The 11951-nt window shown below is 49.2% G+C and overlaps 1 protein-coding gene across 1 annotated transcript; it reads right to left on the bottom strand.

Annotated features, from left to right (window-relative positions):
- Nucleotides 1–1333: 1333 nt before the first annotated feature.
- On the bottom strand, nucleotides 1334–6824 carry NKX2-8 (NK2 homeobox 8). Its single transcript, XM_035097259.2, has 2 exons — nucleotides 6422–6824; nucleotides 1334–1869 (listed from the first exon to the last, which is right to left on the bottom strand). Exons 1-2 carry the CDS (start codon nucleotides 6573–6575, stop codon nucleotides 1334–1336), a joined length of 690 nt encoding a protein of 229 aa, XP_034953150.2. The 5' UTR covers nucleotides 6576–6824.
- Nucleotides 6825–11951: the final 5127 nt, after the last annotated feature.

Below are 11951 nucleotides of genomic sequence, written 5' to 3'. Positions count from 1 at the left end.
TTGCGAACCCCGCGAACTTCAGCGGGACTGGTTTTAATCCCAGAATTCCAAATGCCCAGGCAACGGCATCCAACTTAGTGGGATCCTTCCGGAAGGGTAAAGCCCTTGGTCGCTCCCAAACACCAGCTTTTTGGATCATTCAGCCTTGATTTTTGTGTGCACAACTTTTGCGAGAGGAGGACGTGAGCTATTTATTGATTTGTTTGCTGGTAATATGAAGTTTGGCCAAGCAATTGTTAGCCTCACATGACTTTCCAGTGCATTCTCTCCCCCCCCCGCCCTGCCCCCCCTTTCCTTATCCCCCGAAGTCCGATCATGTGCGGGGAGGGAGTTTGTAGCACCAATTAACTTTAAGAGGGCAACCTGAATTTGCCGGCATGGTCTCATCAGAAAATAGTGAGTGATATGGGACTTTCGGGATCGCAAGCGCGCGCATCTTGGGTGATGCCGGTCTCTTCTGCCAAAAAGACACGGATCGCGAGGGTGGTTTTTGTTTGCCATCAATCCGGTTTATTAATCATGGTAAGAAAGTTCTATTTGAAAATAAACTATGTCTGATACAAGCAACTCCCTATTCGTTTTGTTTAGAATGAAACCCAACCTTCTTCTCTTTTAAAAACAACAACTATGTTTTCGGCCAGCTTTCTAAAACAAAAGGCCAAAAACAGGGTTAGGGCGAGACGATCAAGGTTAGCTACGCCAGGCATTCCGATCCTCACAACATTGACAGGGAAGTCCCGTCGAATTCTGTTCTTTTCCAAGTAACACCAGGATCCGAAGCACGCCTTGCACGCTTATGTCTATTAATCCGGAACAACTACCATTCGTGGCTTTGCTACTCGCAATCGTCCATGAGGGCTGCCATCCCATTTCACCGATAACAATGGGTGTGTGGGTGTGTGTGGGTGTTGAAGGGAAATTAACCCGGGTTGGGCGATCTTAACTTTGCACCCTCCCTTCCTTCTATTCCTATCTGCCTATCCTCTTTGGAACTTAACCCCCAGGAAGAGTGCGTAGGATTTGCAGCCTTCAAGATCCCACTATTACTTCCGCGTAAAGATAATTTGGCGGGGGCGGGAGAGATGATTGGGCCCACTTCCCTTGGAAGCAAACTGCTGGGGATTTGATGTTTGGGTTTCTATTTCTTACTGGTTGGGATCCGCGGCTCATTTTACTCTAAAGTAGTCCTATGCAAGCCAACGCCTCGCGAGATGAAGGCACCAGTCCAAGGCGTCGCCCCAGGGCAGGCGGGGTCCAGGGTGTGTGTGTGTGTCTCTCTCTGAGTCTCTCTCTCTCTCCTTTTGGCAACCTGTCCGCGTACTCGGCGCCTTCCTCACCCCCAGTTCCAGGAGACAAGGGCCGGCGGCGCTAAGTGCTGGTAGGCGGGGAAGAGGCTTAGCGAGGCAGCCTGCGGGAAAGCCGGGTAGCCCTGGAGGCCGAGCGCGCTCTGGGCGCCGCCGTAGTCCTGCGCCGCGCCACTGCAGCTCTGGCACGCCTTGCCTTCGCGCACCAGCACGGGCACCACCACCCTGCGCAGGAGAGGCGCCGCCGCCGCCGCTCCTCCGGCGCCAGTTCCTTCCCCGGCGCGCTCTCCTCCGGCGCCGCTGCCCTTGGCGCGCTTCATCTTGTAGCGGTGGTTCTGGAACCAGATCTTGACCTGCGTGGGCGTCAGGCGCAGCAAGTGCGCCAGCTGCTCCCGCTCGGGCGCCGACAGGTAGCGCTGCTGACGGAAGCGCCGCTCCAGCGCCAGCGTTTGCGCCTTGGAGAAGAGCACCCTGCGCTTCTTCTTCTTCTCCTCGTCGTCCTCGTCCGCTCGCGTCGAGGCGGCGGCCGGCCGCGATCTGCTCTCGGGGCCGCTCTCGTCCGAAGCTGCGGGGCAAGACAAGGGGAAGGAAGGAGAGAAGGCAGGCGCGTTAGATCCCGTTTCGTTGTTATCATTTGCATATTTACCGCTGCAAAGGGGCGCATGTAAGCGAGAATTAGGAAACACTGGAAGCGCAGTCGAAACATCATAATCATCATCAACGAAATACTGTACAATGGATCCGGCATATAGGTTAGATCTGAATGGTACATTATGTTGTGTTTGTGGAGAAAGTGGGCATGGTAAAGAAGAGCCTGCTGGATCAGGCCCATGGCCCATCTAATCCAGCATCCTGCTTTCACAGTGGGAAACCAGATGCCTATGGAAAACTCTCAAGCAGGAGTTAAGCCCAAGAGTACTCTCACCTCCTGTAGTTTACAGCAACAGGCATTCAGAAACATAGTCATCATGGCTAGTAGCCCTTGATAGCCCTCTCCTCCATGAATCTGTCCAATCCTGTCTTAAAGCCATCCAAGTTGGTGGCTGTCACTGCCTCCTGTGGGGGTGAGTTCCATAGTTTAACTGTGCGCTGCGTGCAATACTTTCTTTTACCTGGTATGTGTATTTCTAGAATATATAGCTATAGCCACACACAAAATACACTACAAATAAATCTGCCCAACCACCCATAGATCCATTTTCTCTGGAGATCCGACAAAGCCGAAGCCGAAGAACCGAAACGGTAGCGCTTTTATTTGGGCGCACTGTGACTTTTTTATTTGGACAGGGCTTTGATGATGGATAGGGTAGGATTTACACAGGAACGCATGAAGTTGCTTAATGCTAAATCAAACCATTGGTCCATCCACGGGAGTAGCTCTCCAGGGCTTCACAAGGGAGACATTCCCAACCTTACCTAGCTAGAGATGACTCTGGGACTTCTCTGGAGCTAATTTCTCACCCGCCTCATCTTGATTTTTAAATGTGGCCATTTTATGTATAGTTTAATCTTTTGTTGCCAGCCCACAACACTGGAGACTGACGTTAACTGGTCTCCTGGAGCACCAATCCACTCCAGCAAGAACCTCCGAGAGGAACAGGAGCAACACTAGGACGCAGGAGAAGTTGCGCAGCCGAAACCGCCTTCCTGTGGTTTACGTCGAGAAGGCAGCGATACCGCCTCTGTGTCACGCGAGTTAAGCACGAGACTGCGGGCAAGATTTCCTTTCAGCTATCATCTTGATGAAATATTGTTTTTATCTTACCCTATCTATTGGAAGAGTTTTAGAATAGCGAATATCTCCCCTTGATCCAGCCAGTCCTTTTACGAAATATTAATTGTACGATTGTAGAAAGGGGTTTGTTGCTTCTAGCTCGCTGAGTTCCTAATCTTTTGCGTTTTATCTTTTTTTTTAAAAAAAAAATCATACTTGGGCAGCTGGAGCTGCTGATAAAGCTGCAAAACAGTAAATAACAATGATTGGTGCATTTGGTGGTTCGTAGGGTGCGTGTATATGTGAGTGTGTGTGTGTGTGTGTGTGTGAGAGAGAGAGAGAGAGAGAGAGAGAGTGAGAGAAAAGAACAAGAAAAGTGAGAGGCAGAGATTTATCGAATGCCCCAAAATCTATTAAACTTTCTCAACCTTCTTATTGCCTCTCCCATACATACACACACACGCACAACTGCAAGGGCTCAACATCTATTTTGAAGTACCCTTTTGTATGCGCCGGCTCCAAGCGTAAGGTTAGATCGGGATATCTCCCGGAAGCGCCCCAAGCAGCCGCTTGTCTTGGTAAACTAAAAGAAGAGAATATGCAGCTGATCGCGTTTGTTATCCTAAGCATGGGTGGTGGGTGGGTAGGTATGTGGAAGTGATATTCCTGGTGGATTTACTAATGGCAAAAGGGCGTGCTTTGGTTCTATGGTACGTGAGACATACTTCTAGGAACCAATGGGTCTGTCTTCCTGTCTGTCTTTCTGTGACAAGAATCTCTCCCCACTTCCTCGCATTCAGGAGTCGCTTAGCTGCGAAGGGACTAGCTCTTATCGAAGTGCCGGATGAAGAAAATCGGAATGGAGGCGCATCAGCAAGAATACCTGCCAGGGTTTATGGCCTCCGAAAGACCCCACCAGGAAACCCTCGCGGTTCACCATTTTCCTAATAAGCGTTTTGGAAGACCGAGCTGGGTTATTAGGATTTTAAATAAGCTAGTACACGTTGTGAGTTATTACTCTGTCTGTAAATGGACTCGGACTCGTTTGTGTATTTCCTTAATTTAGTGCCGGAGATTTAAGATGCAAGCCGTTCCTGTTCCACAATAGGAAGGGTCCTTTTAGATCTCCAAGAACTGCTACTCCGCTTCTGGAAACATTGAGCCAAACGGGAAGCATCTTCTGGAGCGACAGACTCTTGCAATTAACCAGGAGATCTGCTTTTGGTGACCTCAGAGCCGAGGCCTGGAAAACGACCCACTTACTACCCTCCTCATCTTGAGTACAAGGGAGCTTAAACTATTGGCAAGATGACCTGAAAAACTTTGACTTGGACTTAAGCTGCATACACAACATCCATTTCTAACACACCCACTCACCCAAATAATTCTGGCAACAATAGTTTACTCCTCACAGAACTGCAATTCTCGGCACTCCTAGCAAACTACAGTTCCCAGGATTAATGGGGCATGTGTGCTTTAAAGGTTTTGCGGGCACAGAGCCTGTAAACCCATTCAGTGGAACCAAAGCTACTCCCATCGAAGGTTGCAATCTTGGGAGCGTTTACTTGGGAGTCTCTTCGCATCCAGTGGGACTTAATTCTGAGCAAATGTGCATAAGATCGGACTGAACGGCAGTCTGAAAAGGCTATAAGGAGATCGTAGGGAGGGGGAGCTTATATTTTAGAAAGTTGAAGGCAGCACATTCGGTAGGAGTGAGGCTTGTAGGTGTGGATTTCATTAAGTCCGCCCCCCTCATTTTCCTTGATAGTTCGAACATTTCTCCAAACCTCACTGAGGTGGAAGCAAAAATCACTGCCTAGCCAGCCCAAATTAAGCGCTGTCCGATTGATTTCAAAGGGAAATCAAAACACGTGGCTACATCTCTCACTGAAATCAGTTGGACTTTTTTTATAAAACAAAAACTTAAGTGTGGCTGGATTTTGCCCATAACTTGGTTAGCATTCAGATGGAGTTCAGACCAATGAGACCTAAATCCAAATGCTGGAATTTATTGGGCTGAGAACAAAAATGCATCGATGGATGGATGAATCAGATCATCTTTCACTATTATATTACCATCATGATCTAAGCCATGGATTCTGTTGAAAGGCTGGAATTTGGTACTGTACATGCGTACATACTAACTACCACAGAAATAGACTACAGTGCTTTAAGAGCCATTACTTGGAAATAGAAATCGGTGGTGAGGGAAGGGCGGGGGGGGGAGAGAGAGAGAGAGAGAGACCGTAGAGATCAGCTATGATGGGGAAATTGCCTAGGGATACACTGAAGCTGTTTTGTAATTAAACAAACTGAGTCCCTCGGGGCAGAAACTACAAAAGACAGCCACGGATCTAATCTTGTTGCCCAGCAATACAAGCATATTCTACATTATAATTACTACAGGAATATTAATTAATTACAGCAACTGTGGTATATAGATTGTATACTGGGCTGAGCTTGGTTTCTTATTTTTATCTACAGAAAATGTTTTGATTTTCCATAAGATGGGAAGTATCTCTATGAAGTCTGTTTCCTTGCCTCTAAACAATTATTAAAAAAAACTATGAATAGAGATCTATGTTTTTAAAAGACCATAGAATCATATATTATATTTTTTCCAACATCTTCATCTGGGCACACTTCATTCAATGGAATTTTCTGGCTGAGGAAGTGTCCTTAAATTCGTATAGTACATTTTCTGCAGAAAACGGTAGATATATACAGTAATCGGCAAAGCGTTGTCGAGGTAAAAGGCACCGTCAAAAAACAAAACAAAAAACCTGCATGTGATGTCGTAATAGTTTTAGTATACTGTATAATATGTGACCAATTAGTAAATAAATATTATATTAATATCTGAACAGACGCATATGTGTCCATCTTGAAGATGTCAGCGCGGAGGAGACAATACCTAAACTGGACCATTCCTAAGCACAAAGGCTATTACATACAGGGATCTCACGGTTTTGCCTGGAGTAAGCTTTATGATAGGAAGAAATGTATTTCTGCCTTGCTTTGAGTAACGAGTGTGTGGACGTCCCTGGGTCCGTGTACGCACACCTGTGTACACGAGCGATATGTATGAAAGTCAAATATGACATCTCTCGCTCAATATCTCCTCAATGCATAGCGCTATCGATTTCCCTTTGGTGGGTGGGTGGGGGGTGGGTTCTCCCCTCTCTGTCGCAGGCACACACATTTCCATCACCTCTGCGCAGCAATATTATTGGGGTTCAATATTCCTCGCCTATTATCTCTCGGTGACCACCACATCCCCGTTATCTCCCCGCCTGTTACATCTCCCTCTAAAATGGTGGTCGCCTTTATTTTCTCCCTCCCTCTTTCCCGGATCTCCCCCAAGCCCGCCATCCCTGTGCGATCTCCGCCGCCCCCCACTCACACAGATACTGGCTCCTGTCCGTTTCCATCCATTCCCGGTACAGGGAGCGGCCGTATCCCTCGCTGGGGTCCTGCTCCTTGCCTCCGCCGCCTTCCGGCTCGGGTAAATCCAAAAGGCTCCGCACCGTGAAGCTGATCCTGCCCACGGTAGTCATGGCAGAGATGCCCGCCGCCGCCTCTTAGTCAGTCCTCGACAGTGGCGGTGATGGGCAGGCTAAGGCGAGGAGAGCGCAGCTACTGGGTGCCGGGGAGGCTTGGCCGGAGGCTCATCCCTGCCTCTCCTCCGGAGAGAGATTAGTGTCGCTTACCGAGGGGGCTCCTGTTTATATCAACAGTCCTCCTCCCCAGCGTCAACACGGGCTGCTTTCAAACCGTCCCTGTCTATGGGATGCTAAGTACCTGAATTAGTCAAGTGCTCAAGCTCTAATGGGGAGTAAGGGCAACCTCAACCCCCCCCCACCGCATGCACACATACTCGCAGCCCCCTACCCATCCCCTCTCCTCTCCCCACCCCCCACAGAATCACCCCTCCCCAAAGCCAGCAGGAAGCAGCTTTCAGTGTTACAGATTCTGTCTGATTAGGCCAAAGTGGGGACAGATAATGGTAATTGTTCGCCGTGAATAACATCTTGGGTGGTATGCGGGGACCAGCAGCCGCCCTCGCCAGCCCCTCCGCCCTTCTGTGAGCACACAAAGTGAATCCTCGCAGGGACATCCGCCGCGCTTGTCCGGGGCTCGCTTGCTTTTCGCCTCGACCCTCCCTCGCTCCTCAGCCTTTTCACGAGAATGCAGGAATTTATTCATTGTTTGTTTTCTTGTCCTGGTTTGGGAACCACTTCGGGGGCACAGCTACCCAGGATTCAGTCTCAATGGGTCCCCTTCTCTTCTTTTGCAGAGGGTGCGCAGGGCTTTCCTTCGCGCCTCAAACATTCAGGGGCGTACCCCCACGGGAACAGCCTCTTGAGTCCCTCTCCGCCCAACGCCAGGGAGGCACCAGCGTGGCTGAGCTTTCCAGGTCGTGAAAACGCTTTCCCAGGAAGCCCATTCCGTCAGTGGAACCGAGATCCTGTTTCCAAAGAGTATAGTAGACTCCTAGCTCGACCCATTATCTAGTGGAGGCCAAACCATAGAATCATAGAATTGTAGAGTTGGGAGGGACCATGAGGGTCATCTACTCCAAACCATTGATTTCTGCTTTCCAAAGGTGTGAGCCTTCCTTGCAGCCAAATTAGCGAAGGGCCACAGTTCAGTGGGAGAGAAAAGGCATGCATGCTGTTGATTCTGGGTTCAATTCCCAGCATCTCTAGGTAGGGGTGGAAAGACTTCTGCTCCAAACCTTGAAGAGTCACTACCTGGCAGTGCACGAGATCAGGGCTGTCTTAAGCATATGCGGCAGGTGTGCATCTCGCTGGCTTGGTCGCCCCCAAACTTGCAGTGCAGAGCCACCCGCAGCAGAAGAGCCTGCTGCTGTGCTCCAACCAATGGGTGGGCTCGTCCCCGGATTCAACTCTTGGGCCCCAGACTCTCAGCCTGGCGTTCCTGAGAGCCCGGCGCCCAGGTGCTCCACACCCTTAGCACCTATGGGTAAGACGGCCCTGCATGAGATGAACCACAAAGCAACTTCCTGCAAACCTGCAAAAGAAGAATAAAGAAAGGATCATTTTGCCTTTTTTTCTTCTTCAAAACTCAAAGATGGAACAGCATTCCTAAGCACAGTCCAGGTGAATCAGGAAGCAGGCAGTACAAAAAAGAAGAAAGGAGGTGACTACGTGACTTGGCCTTTTACCAGGCCTGGAAAGGTCACACCCACCTACTAGTTGTGGGAATGTTCAGGGTGGCAGGAGAGGATATATTGTTTAATATCCTTCCTAACTTGCTCCAGCAAGTTCCTTTACTTAGCAGAGTTTATATTCCCCTTTTACATGCACAGCAGATAGCTGGTTGCAGGCTTGTGTAAGCCTCTCACTATTATACAATTCAGTCTGTCTTCAGATTGAATTGTCCGTTCCTGGTAAATTCCCTTTAATCCCTCTTAAAATAATAAAGATGCAAGAATCTTATTCAAAGTCAATAAAAGAGGTTTACTTACATCAGTTCACAATTGGATCCCTGAAGGCAGACTTAGTTACAAATATGTACATGTGGTTCTACCCCATATGGGGGAATAAGCCCACTGTTCTGCTAGCTGAGAGTAGAGCAGTCCTCGTCCAATAATAATAATAATAATAATAATAATTTATTTATACCCCGCCCATCTGGCTGGGCTTCCCCTGCCACTCTGGGCAGCGTCCAACAAACATTAAAATACATCAAATATCACAGATTAAAAACTTCCCTAAACAAAGCTGCCTTTAGGTATTTTCTAAATGTCAGATACTTGTTTATCTCTCTGACCTCTGATGGGAGGGTGTTCCACAGGGCGGGTGCCACTACCGAGAAGGCCCTCTGCCTGGTTCCCTGTAGCTTTGCTTCTCGCAGTGAGGGAACCGCCAAAAGGCCCTCGGCGCTGGAACTCAGTGTCCGGGCAGAACGATGGGGGTAGAGACGCTCCTTCAGGTATACTGGACCGAGGCCATTTAGGGCTTTAAAGGTCAGCACCAACACTTTGAATTGTGCTCGGAAACGTACTGGGAGCCAATGTAGATCTTTCAAGACCTGTCTTATGTGGTCTTGGCGGCCGCTCCCAGTCACCAGTCTAGCTGCCGCATTCTGGATTAGTTGTAGTTTCCGGGTCACCTTCAAAGGTAGCCCCACATAGAGTGCATTGCAGTAATCCAAGCGGGAGATAACCAGAGCATGCACCACTCTGGCGAAGCAGTCCGCAGGCGGGTAGGGTCTCAGCCTGCATACCAGATGGAGCTGATAGACAGCTGCCCTGGACACAGAATTGACCTGTGCCTCCATGGACAGCTGTGAGTCCAAAATGACTCCCAGGCTGCGCACCTGGTCTTTCAGGGGCACAGTTACCCCGTTTAGGACCAGGGAGTCCTCCACACCTGCCCACCTCCTGTCCCCCACAAACAGTACTTCTGTCTTGTCAGGATTCAATCTCAATCTGTTAGCCGCCATCCATCCTCCAACCGCCTCCAGGCACTGGTCAAAGGCCAAAGGCTGGTCAAGTGAAGAAGGAGTAAAAAAAAAAAAAAGGAGGTGTGCTGCATGACTCTTCCTTTTGTTACCTGGACAGGTTAGGTCACGCCCACCTTCTATCACATGCAAAAGGAAGGATGCTCCAGCCAGGAGGAACAGGAAGTTTTGACTGGCTGGACCAAACATTCCCTCGCATGTCTTCTCTAGCATTACAAGGAATGTTGTACTCGACTGTTCTCAGTGGATTACATTCCACACTAGTCACATACAAAGGAAAGAATGCTCCAGACCAGGTGTAACAGGAAGTTCATCTGGTTGAACCAACATTCCCTTGCATCATATCCACTCTAGGCAAGCAATCCATCCTCCAACCGCCTCCAGGCACTCACACAGGACCTTCACTGCCTTCACTGGTTCTGATTTAGAAGAGAGGTAGAGCTGGGTGTCATCTGCATACTGATGAACACCCAGCCCAAACCCCCTGATGATCTCTCCCAGCGGCTTCATATAGATATTAAAAAGCATGGGGGAGAGAACGGAACCCTGAGGCACCCCACAAGTGAGTGCCCAGGGGTCTGAACACTCGTTCCCCAACCCCACTTTCTGAACACGGCCCAGGAGGAAGGAGCGGAACCACTGTATGACAGTGCCCCCAGCTCCCAGCCCCTCTAGACGGTCCAGAAGGATGTTATGGTCGATGGTGTCAAAGGCCGCTGAGAGATCCAGCAGAACTAGGAAACAGCTCTCACCTTTGTCCCTAGCTCGCCGGAGATCATCGACCAGCACGACCAAGGCAGTTTCAGTCCCATGGTGAGGCCTGAATTGGAAGGGATCCAAATGGTCCGCTTCTTCCAGGGCCGTCTTAAGCCCATCCAGCGCCTTGCTGCTAGGTCCCTCCAGCGCCCCCCTCCAGCGCCTCTCCAAGGGCCCGGGAGTGCTAAGCGGACCGTGGCAGCAGCGGGAGGCCACCTCCGAGGACTCCGCACTGCGCCTCCTTCTCATTTCCCCAGCGCTGGGTTCCGCTCAGTCAAGCTTCGCCACCAGCGCGCACACCGCGGGACCAGCAAGAGCTGCTTGGGTGCTGTGCACGCGCTGGTGGTGAAGCTTGACTGAGCAGAACCCAGCGCTGGGGAAACAAGAAGGAGGTGCAGCGCGGAGTCCTCGGAGAAGGACTGCAGTCCTAGCCAGATCGCCGGAACCCTGCGCTCACTTGGCGCCCTTCCAGCACCCTCCAGCTCCCGGCGTCATGGTTCTCCGCGCCACTAGCCTCTATGGCTAGGACGGGCCTGGCTTCTTCCAGGCGTGTACATACAGTAGTTTTAGGTATAGGCATTGTTTTCCAGAGTCAGGTGGGTTTGGGACTCAAAAGTAAGTTTACACTTAAGCTTAGGAAAAGGTCCAGAATGGGGAGTGAGGCAATGAGGGCATTGCAGGGGGTTGGACTAGATGACACCCTCCCCCTGCATTCCCTTTCAGCTCCACAATTCTATGATTCTAAGATTCGCAGATGGTACTAGCTAGTTAAACAGGGGAAATGCAGAAGGTACATTCCTCTTCAAGAAGGCATTTGGCTAATTATACAATCTATGACCTTTTGTGGAAATGTTAAGGAAGGTAGGAGAGGATATATCATTTTGATATTATCGCTCCTCACTCACGCTAGTGAGTAAACAGCAGAGCACATTCCCTTTGCAACTTATTGGAAGCAAATTGTTGATTCGTTAGAATATTTTAATTAAGAAATCCAGTCTGGTTTGTCTAGTCTGGATCGTTATTGGTAAGTTTCCCCTTTATTTCCCTCTTTAAATAATAATAAGGCAACAGTCTTCTTTAAAAGTAAGAATAAAGTTTTACTTGTATTCTGTTCACAGCAATAATCTGACGGCAGGCTTTATCTTGTGGTTACAGTGAAAAGAAGTCTGAGCTACATCTCAGACTTTCTGCTTGAGGGCTCCAGCCTATGTGAAGGTTGAGCCATGCGCTGGCTAAGAGCCAGGAGAGCAAGAGTAAAAGAGTAAGAGTCCAAATGCTAAGAGAGAGATGGTTGCATGGCCAACCCTTTTATCTGGTAAGCTAGGGTCATGCCCATCTTCCTGGTCACACACAGAGGGAGGAAGCTCCAGAGCAGGTATGACAGGAAGTCCTCCCTGTCTGGAGTCACATTCCCCTGTCTGTCCATTCTAGGCAACAGGAAATTGTTGTACGGTACTCGACTGCTCTAGTAATAATACATCCCACACTTTTAACCTGGGATGGGTGTGGGTGGGTGAGTATAGTTTTGTTTGTTATTATGCATTTTTGTGTTTATACTGTAAACCACCCTGTGGTCCTTCATTGAAGGCAGTATATAAGTTTTAATAATAATGATAATACCAGAACAAAATTGGTCCCAGGCAAATTATGGAATCACCATGGGAAGCATTGCATCTGCTTTAGGGCAA

The sequence above is a fragment of the Zootoca vivipara genome, chromosome 1, assembly GCF_963506605.1.
Source record: "Zootoca vivipara chromosome 1, rZooViv1.1, whole genome shotgun sequence".
Classification (NCBI taxonomy): domain Eukaryota; kingdom Metazoa; phylum Chordata; class Lepidosauria; order Squamata; family Lacertidae; genus Zootoca; species Zootoca vivipara.
This window is presented reverse-complemented; position numbering and strand designations above follow the sequence as displayed.